At 45.9% G+C, this 11,891-nt stretch overlaps 2 protein-coding genes across 4 annotated transcripts; one reads left to right on the top strand and one right to left on the bottom strand.

The window, feature by feature from the left end:
• Positions 1-1,102: 1,102 nt before the first annotated feature.
• On the bottom strand, positions 1,103-8,691 carry aadat (aminoadipate aminotransferase). Of its 3 annotated transcripts, none has more exons than XR_011311642.1 (14): positions 8,349-8,660; positions 7,679-7,847; positions 7,442-7,574; positions 7,016-7,090; positions 6,711-6,920; positions 6,505-6,570; positions 6,351-6,433; positions 5,497-5,593; positions 4,542-4,603; positions 4,349-4,413; positions 3,585-3,691; positions 2,340-2,441; positions 2,032-2,192; positions 1,103-1,554 (listed from the first exon to the last, which is right to left on the bottom strand). XR_011311642.1 is itself a non-coding variant. In XM_069714814.1 (14 exons), the coding sequence occupies exons 2-14, from the start codon at positions 8,413-8,415 to the stop codon at positions 2,151-2,153; spliced, it is 1,278 nt and encodes a 425-aa protein (XP_069570915.1). In that variant the 5' UTR covers positions 8,416-8,420; positions 8,673-8,691; the 3' UTR covers positions 1,103-2,150. The 3 variants fall into 3 exon arrangements, 2 of the variants coding, with proteins under 2 accessions (XP_069570915.1, XP_069570916.1); XM_069714814.1 differs by adding an exon at positions 8,673-8,691 and having other exon boundaries at positions 1,103-2,192; positions 8,349-8,420; XM_069714815.1 differs by having other exon boundaries at positions 1,103-2,192; positions 8,349-8,420; positions 8,506-8,660.
• Positions 8,692-8,835: 144 nt separating this feature from the next.
• Positions 8,836-11,887, top strand: ino80b (INO80 complex subunit B). The gene is made up of 5 exons (XM_069714853.1): positions 8,836-9,240; positions 9,853-10,027; positions 10,108-10,280; positions 10,577-10,749; positions 10,989-11,887. Exons 1-5 carry the CDS (start codon positions 9,201-9,203, stop codon positions 11,451-11,453), a joined length of 1,026 nt encoding a protein of 341 aa, XP_069570954.1. The 5' UTR covers positions 8,836-9,200; the 3' UTR covers positions 11,454-11,887.
• The last annotated feature ends 4 nt before the right edge of the window (positions 11,888-11,891 follow it).

The raw sequence follows: 11,891 nt of genomic DNA, 5'->3' as shown, positions 1-11,891 counted from the left end.
CCTCTTTAATTCGTTGAACAGGATGTACACACGTGATCACTTTTAAAGTTGATCAACCTTTCCTCAGTAGTGATTCAGACTTGTCCTTATTTTTTACATCCAACAAATACACAACTCCACGAGCTTTCCATTGGGGTCATTTATCTGGGTGAGTCTTTTACGTCACACGGAGCTCAGCTGATTCAATTCAGCTTCAAAGTCCAAACAACTGGAATTTATGGGAAAACGAGGCTCCAAAAATAATCTGGGTGTTCATGACATGACGAAGTTTATAATAATATTATAACAGCTAATATTGTCTACTCATCAGATGCAGGTAGATCAAAGCAATAAATGAGCTATTAACCATAATTAATGCCTTTGCAGAGGGCACCAGAGGTCAGGAGATGGTTTGATGTCCCTCCTGTCTTTTATCGCCCGTCTGTGCTTCTGCTGCATATTTCTGCAGCTCGGCCTTGAGACGAGGTCTCGGCACCCTCCCAGAGCCCAGAGTGGCTGAAGCAGAAGGGCATTTCATTTTGTGATGTCTCGTCCGAATTAAAACATATTTCACAGTAACGGGTGAAAAGCATCTCAAGCTGAAAGGTCGGGCAATTAAAATACACTGGAAGTGGATTGTAGCTGTGAGGCAATTAGAAAATGTGCGATACAACAGAGATCCCTGGAAGAAAATGAAGGCAGAACTAAAGTTTCCCTGGAAATCGACCGAGCTGGGATCATTCGAGCTGTTAGACCTGATAATTACGACCTTGAAGCCTCAGTTAAAAGACTGAAATTGACACTGTACCGAGAGCTCAGCCGACGGTCAATAACCGAGTCAATAATGCTCAGAGGAGCTGTGGACATTTAAAGGGATGTGTGTGTGTGTGTGTGTGTGTGTGTGTGTGTGTGTGTGTGTGTGTGTGTGTGTGTGTGTGTGTGTGTGTGTGTGTGTGTGTGTGTTTGTCCGTGTGGAAAGTGAAACATGATCATTCGTAGTTACCTGAGAATTTCGACCTTTCATATAAAGTAGGAAAATGTCTTACGGGCTGTCGTCACGACAGTTCTTCAAAATTTGAAGCACTGATTTAGTTAAAAAAAAAAAAAACAAAAAAACAGTTCCTGAAGTCTGAGATGCTGCTTCTTTATTCACAAAGTCACAATTCAACACTGTAAGAGACATTTACCTGCAACTGCTTTTCTTTTTCAGGCTTGAGAGATTTTCCTGCTAATGATTTACCATTCAACCATTTACTTCTGGGAGCTTTTCAGACTGTTTTGAAGCCTTTACGTGAGGATCTGAATACTTTTCTCCGCTCCTGCAGTAAAAGGCACTAAAAGTGTTGCGACAGCCGCAATTGTTGGCCACCTCTCCGAACCCCCCGGCCCCCGTTATCTCCCCTCGCCGATGAAAGTCTGAGCTGTGCACAAACACCTCCGAGAGCTCGGTCACACTGCTCTCATATTAACACAGCGGGTAGAAAGTCTGTACAAAGGAGAAGGAAAGCGTTTCCAGCAGCAGACGGGCCGTGCTGTCGTCAGCGGGTTCGGTTATGTGATAGCGAGCCGTGCAGGCTGTTAAAAAAAAGATGAGCCTGTGTTAATAGTTCATGACAACTTCACTTGTTTTTTCTAACGGTCATCTGGTTGAAGTATGTTCATTTTTAAGTAGCATCATAGTATTTTGAGTTACAAAAAAAAAAAAGTTAGAAATGACACTGTCGAGAAAAGCCCAGATTTGATGGTGGCTTTCATCTTTTATAAGCTTTTAACAGAACAAAAAGAAAAAAGAAAAGAAGATGGTGACATTCAACTAATGCAAGAAATGATGATATCAAGTGTTTCAACAGGAGCATCTGCGCGCTAGAAATATGTAGAATAAGTAGATTTGTGTCAAAATAAATCTACAGTAAATCTATCTGTCAACCGCTGAGAAACCATCACAAACTCCCAAAACCATCCAGGCTCAAAAGACAAAACACAATAATAAAAAGTTTATATTCACTTTTTTTTTTTTTTTTTTTAACATGGACAAGATAAAGACATTTTTACCATGTAGTGAATAATGGAGCTGCAGACTTTGCTACCGGAGGATTTTAAAGATCAGCATTTAAACTTCAGGAAAATCTTCAACGATAAGTCACAAAAAAGTCAGTCAAATAAATGAGTCATCACAAAGCGTCTTTGATGAGCAGAGAAAGTCTTCTGAAAGCCTGTTGAGAGAACAGAGACAGATTAGAGTGTGTGTGTGTGTGTGTGTGTGTGTGTGTGTGTGTGTGTGTGTGTGTGTGTGTGTGTGTGTGTGTGTGTGTGTGTGTGTGTGTGTGTGTGTGTGTGTGTGTGTGTGTGTGTGTACCTACCTCATCTATCTGCTCAGGTGTGGAGAGAGAAAAGGCCGCTCTGACGTAGGGGCAGGGGTCACTACTGTTGATCATGAAGACACCTCCGGGAACCAGCAGCACCTTGAATGTACACAAATACACACACACGCACACACACACACACATGCACACATACATATGACTCATGTGAGTTTCGTTCGTTTGGATGTAGCTTCATTGTTTACCAGCAGATATGAAACCTGACTTGACCTCAGGCCTGCCAATCAAACAGACACGCCCCCAAACGTTCAGCTTTTTGGTGCCCTAGTGGCTCCTCGGTGGTATTGCACTTTATGGCACTTCCGTGTTTGTCTTATTTCAGACCCAGAAGCCACGCCCACTTTTATACACTGCCAATGGGTGCCTTGCCCACCTATACTGGAAACCTGACTGCACCCCAGACGTGTCAATCAAACCAGACACGCCCTCAAACATATCTGTCTTTGAGGCCTAATATCTAATTCACGATGGAATTATTTTGGCCCACTAGAGGTCTGATCAGAATGAAGGAATTTAGCTCATGACATTAATAACTTGTGGAAAACATTGAAAGACTCGAATGACTTGAATGGAAGTCTATTGGAGCCGGAGGTGTTTTGGAGGCAGCTCCTAGTGCCCTTCGGTGGTATTGCACCTTTTCAGACCTGGAGGCTACCTCCCTTTTTATATACAGTTGATGCTTTTCGCTCTCTCTTTTCACTGCTGGCACGACCAGTAATTCTGTTCGTGAATTCCTTTCAGACTTGTGTTTGCGTTATTCCTCCTCTGTTCACGCCAACAATCCACCAGAGAGTCTTTATGTTCGTTCTGCTGTGTGAACTCAGTGTTCTGCCGACCGTGCAGAGACCTTGGAAAATTCTGATCGTGCCCACTCTTGTTTATACACAGCTATTCGTTAGTGGGGATTTACAGAAGCTCTGTGTGTGTGTGTGTGTGTGTGTGTGTGTGTGTGTGTGTGTGTGTGTGTGTGTGTGTGTGTGTGTGTGTGTGTGTGTGTAGGAGGGAAAACACTCACAATGGCTGCTTTGCCTGCACCGTCCTACTCTATTCAGCCACAAAACCTGTTGCAAAACATTTTTGGCAACCACAAAGACTGAAATGTCTCTGGGGGTGGATGCGGGGGGGGGGGGGTAGCGGCGCTGTGTGTGTTCACCTGAAGTTAAACCGTGAACCGTGTGGAGGTTTTAGGTGCACGACAACAGGACTGAGTTTGTGTTTGCTGACCTCTTTCTCCAAGGCCTTCTCCATAATGAGCTGCTGGGTGTCGGCGACGCCCTTCAGTTTCATCCACAGGAACATGCCCGCCGATGGGCTGTGCCACTCTGCCACATCTAAACACACACAGTCAGAGGAGAGAAAAGCCTGGCGATGAGCTTCCTGACTCATGCGAGGATTCATAAGAGGTTTCATAAGAGGATTTCCCTCCTGTGATCTTCTTTTTATTTTTTTTTGCTGCAGTGAATTTTTTTTTTTTTTTTTGCTTTGCTGTCTCTCTAAAATGTTTCAACCATTGAAAAACACAGAGTGCATGAGGTAGATTACACCCGGACGGGTTGCGAGGTTGTTCCTGAGTGTCTGCAGTTCCTTAAATGGCCTCTAGGTGGCGACTCTAAGCCCGGCGATATACTTTTCTGCTGTTTCCATTTATTTGCGCAGGTCTCTGACTCGGTCGTGTTGCCACACTGCCCCTACAGGTCGTGCGTATATCGCATCTTGTGTACGTGTTGCGTTAATTCCTGAGGACGTGGACGACCAACGTTTCAAAGAGATGCGAGATGTGCGAGGCAGCCGTCATAGAGCACGTGAACGCATCGTTTAAAGCGAGTATATTTACAGTCCTGGAAAACTAGCCGAAGAAAATGATGCAGAGTGGAGAACGGTCGTGCTTCCAAAAAAAATTAGTTTTTTAAAAGCCATTATCTTGAGATTACGAGTTCATTATTTCTTTATCTTGAGAGAAAAAAAGTCTGTTTAACTCGTCCACAAACCTTTGAGCCACTTGTCGGCCGAGCTGATCATGGCATCTCGTTGTTTACTGTAAAACTCAATCACCCTGAAAACAAACCAGAAAACTGTTTCATTCATTGCTGCGGAAGTAATTATTAATTTTTTTATTCACTGCGGGTATCACAGCTGTTTAATTTGAAACCGGTCGGACCGGCCTCGCAGGAAGTGGCGTACCTGTCTATATGCTGGAGGAAACCGTCCTGTCCCCAGCTGTGCAGCAGCTGAGACACCATGAGCTGAAAGGGAGGAATAATAATGATCATGAATTCACTGCTCACCACTCGGACCGATTTATTTGACTGTAAAATGACTCGAAGGCACAACTTCCTCCTTTTACCACAGAGCTTTTTACATGTTTGATTTGGCCTGTTTGTGTTTTTAATTTATCACAAGAAAATGTGCAGATTTTAAATCCATTCTACTTATTTGTGCTCAAAGTTAAAAATATAAATACAAATTCCTGAATCAAACAGACCGTGACTGTGATACAGAACACAGACGGATATCTACTGTACAAATAAATACTTCTTAAATAATATTCTGCCGACTGGACGGCTGTATAAAACTCTGTTTGATTAGACTGACGCAGGGAAGTGTGATGACGAGTAGCTTCATCAGCAGTAAAGCCTGTGGTTTGTTTTGAGGAGGAGCGGTCAAGTTTTGTTTTGTCAGCTCCTGCAGCAGCTGGTCGAGTTAGCGTTTAATATTGTCAGTATGTTTGTCCGGTCTGATTATTGTACATTTTTGTGGTCCCGATTATACGAGAATGCAGAGGTGAGGATTTAACGAGGAGTTAATGAATCCTCCTCTGCTGCTGGTGTGTCTGAGTCTGTTTCAGCTCTGACGCGACTGCTCGGTTTGAGTTTATGTAAATCCGGCACATCTGATGGGCGGGAAGAGAAGCTGGCAGCGAAAAACAAGTCTGTGATGACTCTGCTCGCAAAAATGCTTCGTTTGTTGGCACGAGTGCACAGACACGGCATGTCAGAGGCAGGCTGCTGCACTCACGGCTGCACGATGTCAACGGCAGTTTAAAATGATCCGACAGCTTCTTTAAGTCCTTGTAGGGTGAATATTAAACAAACTTAAAAACCTAGTAAACCGCTGGTGCAGCAACAGTTTGATTCACCTGCGTGAAGGTGCTGGTGTGCATGGTGGAGGCCTGGATGTGCAACACCACCCGGTCGACCAGAGGCTTGGGACCCGTCACGAAACCAATCCTCAGCCTGAAGCAAAAACACACACAAAGTCAAAGAGACACACACACACACACACACACACACACACACACACACACACACACACACACACACACACACACACACACACACACACACACACACACAGACGGTCGAGTTCTCAAAGACACGAAGAGGCCGGAGCAGTCGTGCAGAAAACCAGAAGTGAAACATTAACTTCATTCGTAAACCTGAAGAACTGAAACCTGAAACTGAAACTTTGTGGCTCCGACTCTTTCCTGATTTCACAGATCATGTATCTTAGTTTTTTATAAAAATGTGTAGATTCGGACACCAGATGATGTTACGATGATGGCGCCGGATGTTTTTAAAGTCTCCCAGGACGTTTTAATGTGGACGTCGCGTCCTCTGCTTCTAGACTATATGGAGAAACACCAGTCATCGATTTGTCCTCTTACGTGTTCACATTATTACCAATTCTTATCACGAGCGGCTTCCACCAACCGATACTTATAAATATTAAGAGAGGATTTCATGTAAATACAAAATTAAATTAAAAACAAAAGTCCTCGTTCACACAAACATCAGCTCGGTCCTCAGGGGAGGTGGAGAAGCTGCACACGATTAAACAACACGGTAACACGCCCGGCTCGCATGGCAGCCTCAGACCTGCAGGAGCACGTCAACAACATCTTAACTGGTGACATGAGAGACTCACGTGCACTGTGGGAAAAAAACGCACGCACACACACACACACACACACACACAGATTCAGCAGCTCACCCTGAAGACAGGATCTTCGAGAAGGAGTCCGTCCTGATGATCCTCCCGTCCACGTCCATGGAGAGGAAGGTGGGAGCCCACGGCTGTCAACAGCAACGAACATCATCACTTCATTCATGCTCAGCGGGAGGCGAGGCGAGGAAACCGTTTGTACCTTTTGGAACTGCAGGAAGTAGTACGGGTCGTCCTCGATGATGAGCATGTCGTACTGCCGGGCCAGCTGTTGAAAAAGTCGCGATGCAGAATTAATTCGAGAATCGGCTTTACAGTCAGCTCCGACTGGAAACATCGGCGCGTCTCTGGACGATCCGACGGGGAATCTGCACGTCGTCGTCTTCGAGTGTGAATTCACGCACGAACCTCGTACACCTCCTTCTTCCTCGCAGTCGTCATGGAGGCCCCGGTTGGGTTTCCTCCGTTGGGGATGGTGTAGAGGATCTTGGGGACGGTGCTGCCGGGCCCGTGGACCTCCGACGGGTCCCACCGAGACAGAACCTCCTTCAGCGCTGCGGGAATCATCCCGTGCTGATCGCTGGGGACGTTTATCAAGTTGCAGCCGAGCGGCTGGAGCTGCAGGCGGAGACAGGAGGTTAAAAATGGTCGCAGCAGCTCCAGTGTTTGTTTGTTTATTTGTTTGTGGTTGTTATCGGGTAAAAATCCCTCACTGCTGCCAGCGTGCCAGAATACGTGGGCGCGTCCAGGAGCACGTTGTCGCCCGGGTTGACCAGCATCTCAAACACCTGAAACCCAGAAAACAGGGAAACACACAAACAAATGTTAAATGTTGCTGAAGTGAAAAAACCTGAGTTTATTCTCTTATTAAACATTTAAAGTGCCACAGCGCATGAATTCTGATTTCCTTTTCTATTTGGATTTCCCATCAGGTTCTCGGTGCTGCATGAACACACTCAGTCCACAGAGCAAAACAGTTTGGATTCAGACTGTTTGGACTTCTGTAACTTTGTGACGTCACAAACTCCCGACTCATGTCACATGTCCGCCTTTTTATTTAATTTTTTTATTTTTATCTATGAGGAAGACGAGCCTGAGAAAAACCCCGCGGTTGTCCTGCACCTGAGTCAGCTCGGTACCTTGCAGAGTCCCTCCTGGCTGCCCGTCGTCACACACATGTCCATCTGACCGTTGTCGGGGCTGTAGCCGGCGGTCGGCGGGTCGTGGAGGTTCTTCTGCAGGTTTTTCATCCACGTCAGCAGCTCAGGTATTCTACACACCGGGAGGGAAACGGAGACTCACACAAGTAACGACCCGATTCCACACAATGGGGACTCTTTTGTTGTTGTTGTTGTTGTTGTTGTTGTCTCTCTCACCCGTTAGAGGCAGAGTACTGCAGCGCCCTCTTCATGGCCGCCTCGTCGAAGGTGACCGTCTGTCCGCTCTTCACCTCGATGGACGCGGACTTGAAGGGGAAGGTGTCGGGGTTCGGAGCTCCTCCGGCCAAAGAAATGAGGGACGGAGGCGACCGCTGCTGCAGCTCGGCTTCACGGAGGAGCAGACGGAGACAACGGAGACGTTTTAATTCAAGGACATCAAAGAAGAGCTCAAACGTGTATATATATATGTATATATCTATGATAGTCTTGTATTGTGTTTTTTATTATTATTATGTTTAATCTTTATCATTTTAAATACATAAACTGTGTTTTACCAACACTTTATTATCTTTATCTGTGTTAATAAATAATAATAATAAAAACAGCTTTGGGGTTTTGCTGCCTTAAAAGCTCAATACTGTCCTTTACACGTAGCTTCTGTTGAAATGAATGTTAAAGAAACGATTTGGTCGATTAAATGTCAGTTTCTTGTCAAAAGAGGGCAAAGAAAAGGAGCAAATTCTCCCAAATTAGTTTGTTTAATTTCCTGTCGTGCAGCTGATTTAATCATCATCATTAGTGGTTTAAATAAAACGACCAGTCAGGTGGAGAAGTGTGAAGCTCATCGTGACTCATGGACCTGGTGTGAGTGGATCCAGATACTCACTGAGCATCCTGATGGGAGAAGGCTTCCTGGCTGCACTGACAGCCGTCAGAAACCGAGCGTAGTTCATGATTCCTCACAAATTACACAGAAAAATCAGGTCCTCCTGCAATAAACACCAGTTTTTACCAATTTATTTTCGGCATTCCTGAACACAGACTTGCAAGTTAAGCTTTTTAATCGCAAAACGGAAATCATTCGTCTCAGTACTGCGACGTTAAGATCCACGTAAACCGAGTTAAAGTCTCCGCGACGATCATAAAGGAGTTATTACGCGTCATAAACACAGCTGAAGTCAAGTTTTAATAACTCCCGTCTGTCACTGACCTTGTGTGCGCGCGGCTCGCTCGCCCCGGGGGCTTCTGGGTAATGTATTTCTCGGCGTGCTGAGACGCGCGGCGGTCGCCGGCGGGCCTCCGCTCCCTGAACTACATTACCCGGAAGCTGTGAGAACACGAGAGTCGGAAATGACGAAATTGACGAACTTCCGTGTTATTAGCCTAGCCTAGCCTCGCAAGTCGTGCAAACGTAAAGTCACCGCGTAGCTTAATTTTTAGTCGCTTAAAACCCCCAAAAACAAAAAGGTTGGTTCCTGTGTTTGTTTGGTTGTTTTTTTCTTTAGTTTTAGTTTGTTGCAGATTAGCTGCAGTCGTTAAAATAAACGCCAGCAGATGTGGCTAGATGCGGTAAGTTGACGCCTTCTGTGCAGTTTTGTTTACAGAACAAGGTTTTGTTTACCGAAACAACAAGAACAGAGAGAACAATAAAAACAGGAGACTTTCTGCAGTTTCTAGCTGCTATGTAGAGCTCCAGCCTGCCTGTCCTCCTCTTTGTGCCCACATCCTGGTCGTTTCAATGGGGAAAAGGAAAGACATGATCCACCCCAGGTTCCTCGGTGAGTGGATGAAAGTGTTGATGTTTACTTTTTAAAATGTATTTTGGCAGCTGTTGTTTTTTTGTTGTTAATGGTTTCAGTTTGTTGCATATCAGTTAGGTGCACGTGATCCTCTTTGTTAGTCTGATTATCACAAACTGCAGCCATCCTGAGAGGTGTTGAATTAAATTTGTATTTATTATAATTAAATATTCCTCATGTTTAATCAACCCACTCATTTAAATGGGAGGATCAAAATAACTGTCCATGATGTCAAGTGGTTTTAATGTCGTGGCTGATGGATGTTTTATGTTTTAAGACAAAGAAAGTTGGTTTTAAAGAGTAACTCGGTTCTACAGCCACTTTTTTTTTGGCTCCTTAATAATATGAATTCACTTTTATTTTTACCATCAATTGATTCAGATGCTTGTGAATTTACAGAAAGCACCATACTTCTGAAAAGAAATGTCAGCTTTTCTGTCTCACAAAATGTCATCAAACGTTCCAGTTCTGTTGTTTCCCACGTGTCCGACAGGCCAAACAACGAATCGATTAACGGACAAAACTCACCGACAGACGGCGGTTGTTATTTTGCAGCTCTGACGTGTGTGTTGAATTCCTCCTCCTCTGCAGGTGAGGGCGGCTCCGGCCTGCACAGCGTTCACAAACGGAAACACAAAAAGCACAAGAAGCACAAGAGGAAGCACCACAGCTTCGCCGAGGCCCCGGAGCCCGTCGCCGTCCCTCGACCTCCACCGCAGCTCCGACTCAAGATCAAACTGGGAGGTCAGACGCTGGGGACGAAGAGGTGAGCTGCCGGGATCACGTTTTAACTCCGGTGCTGACGAACACGCACTCACTCGGTGGGCGTCTGTCTCTCTGCTCCAGCGTTCCCACCTTCACCGTCCACCCCGGCGTGGCTCGTCCTCCCTCCCCGCTGATGATCATCCATAACAACGTCGGTGACGACGACGACGACGATAATGAAGACGACGACGATGACGACGACGACGACGACGAAGAGCCCTCTGTGCCTCTGGAGCAGTATCGCGCCTGGCTGGGTGAGTCACTGAAACACCTGCTGGATGAAGGATGGACGTCATTTTCATGTTTGGGGATTTTATGAATCAAACAATCGTAGAAATCATCGATTAATGAAACCGCTGGCAACAATTTGTAGTCGCTGCTGTAGTTTAAGTTTGTATAAAGGATCCTAACAGTCAATAATATGTTTAGATGTGTTGTTGTGCAGACTGAGCGGCTCTGAGACTTCACTTTCTGTGAATACAACTTGTTGTGATTTTCTGCTGTTTATTAGTCAAAAATAAACAAGAAGATTCTGTTTAATTTGTCACAGACGAAGACAGCAACCTGGCCGCGTCCCCTCTGCCAGACATGGACTCCGACTCCATGATGTGCGCGCCGGTGGACGAGGAGGAGCGGTGGCTGGACGCTCTGGAGAAAGGAGAGCTGGACGACAACGGAGAGCTGAAGAAGGAGGTGGACGAGTCGCTGCTCACCGCCCGACAGGTGAGGAGCAGAGAAGAACTTTTGTTTTTAAAAAAAACCAGTCAGCTGCGAAATGCTTTAAAGGAATATTGATTTACTTTTCGAAAACAACAGACAGAGAAAACCTTTAGAAACATCTGTGCATTAAATATGACTTCCTACACAAGTGACTGTGTGCAAGACTTTAAATCCGTGTTGTGGTCAAACGTTGTTCCATTTCAAGCAGCTGTAAACGCGCGTCTGTCCCGTTCCCTCTTCAGAAAGCGCTGCTACACAAGCAGCAGAGCCAGCCGCTCCTGGAGCTGCCGATGGGCTACAAGGAGAAAGAGATGACGGCGGAGATGATGCAGAAGCGGGAGGAGCGCGCTCGCAAGAGGCGCCTGCAGGCGGCCAAGAAGGCCGAGGAGAACAAGAACCAGACGATAGAGAGGCTGACCAAAACCAGCAAGGCCAAGATCAAGAGCATGAGGGAGAAGAAGTCCAAGCAGAGTCAGTGTCCCACGGTGCGGTACAGCGACTCGGCGCAGGGGATGGCCATCTCCTTTCCCTCGGGGGTCCCCGCTCCGGCGCCGGCTCCCCCTCGGCCTCCGCCTCCGGCCCCGGTGAGCTGCGGGGTGAGCGGGTGCAGCAACCGGAAGAAGTACTGCTGCTCGAAGTCCGGCGTTCCTCTCTGCAGCCTCGAGTGTTACCGGAGGAACCTGCTGCTGGTGCAGAGCGCCGCTTGAGCCTCAGAGGACGGATCGCTGAGTGGACGGATCGCTGAGTGGACTCTGCTGCGGTTCTGTTCACGACACCAGGAGGTAAAAGGTGACGGTGCGTACGGACGCTCGCGGCTGCTCCGGTGCAGTTTGAACTTTACACTTCAAACAGTTGACTTTTTATCAACGTGCCTCTTTTTTTTGTTCGTAGCTGAGTCTCATTAATAATGATTTTTTTTTTTCCTGCAGTGTTGCTCGTTAAACAATCCAATTATGTACAAAAAACAAAAAGAACGTACTAAAATCTGAACCTGTCAATCAAACATGACTCAGTATTTATGATTTCAAGAGCATCTCTTTGTTTACGACGACACAAAATACCCGTTTTGTCTCCACTGTTTTGAACTGAGTTCATTTTGTAAATAATGTGATGAAGATAAACAGAATTGAATCAAAACAGATCAT

Source organism: Brachyistius frenatus, unplaced genomic scaffold, assembly GCF_029030835.1.
Source record: "Brachyistius frenatus isolate BFR_SWC_R1_liver_20210118 unplaced genomic scaffold, ASM2903083v1 Contig_135, whole genome shotgun sequence".
Taxonomy (NCBI): Eukaryota; Metazoa; Chordata; class Actinopteri; family Embiotocidae; genus Brachyistius; species Brachyistius frenatus.
Note: the sequence above shows the minus strand (reverse complement) of the source record. Positions and strands in the feature narration are given on the sequence as shown.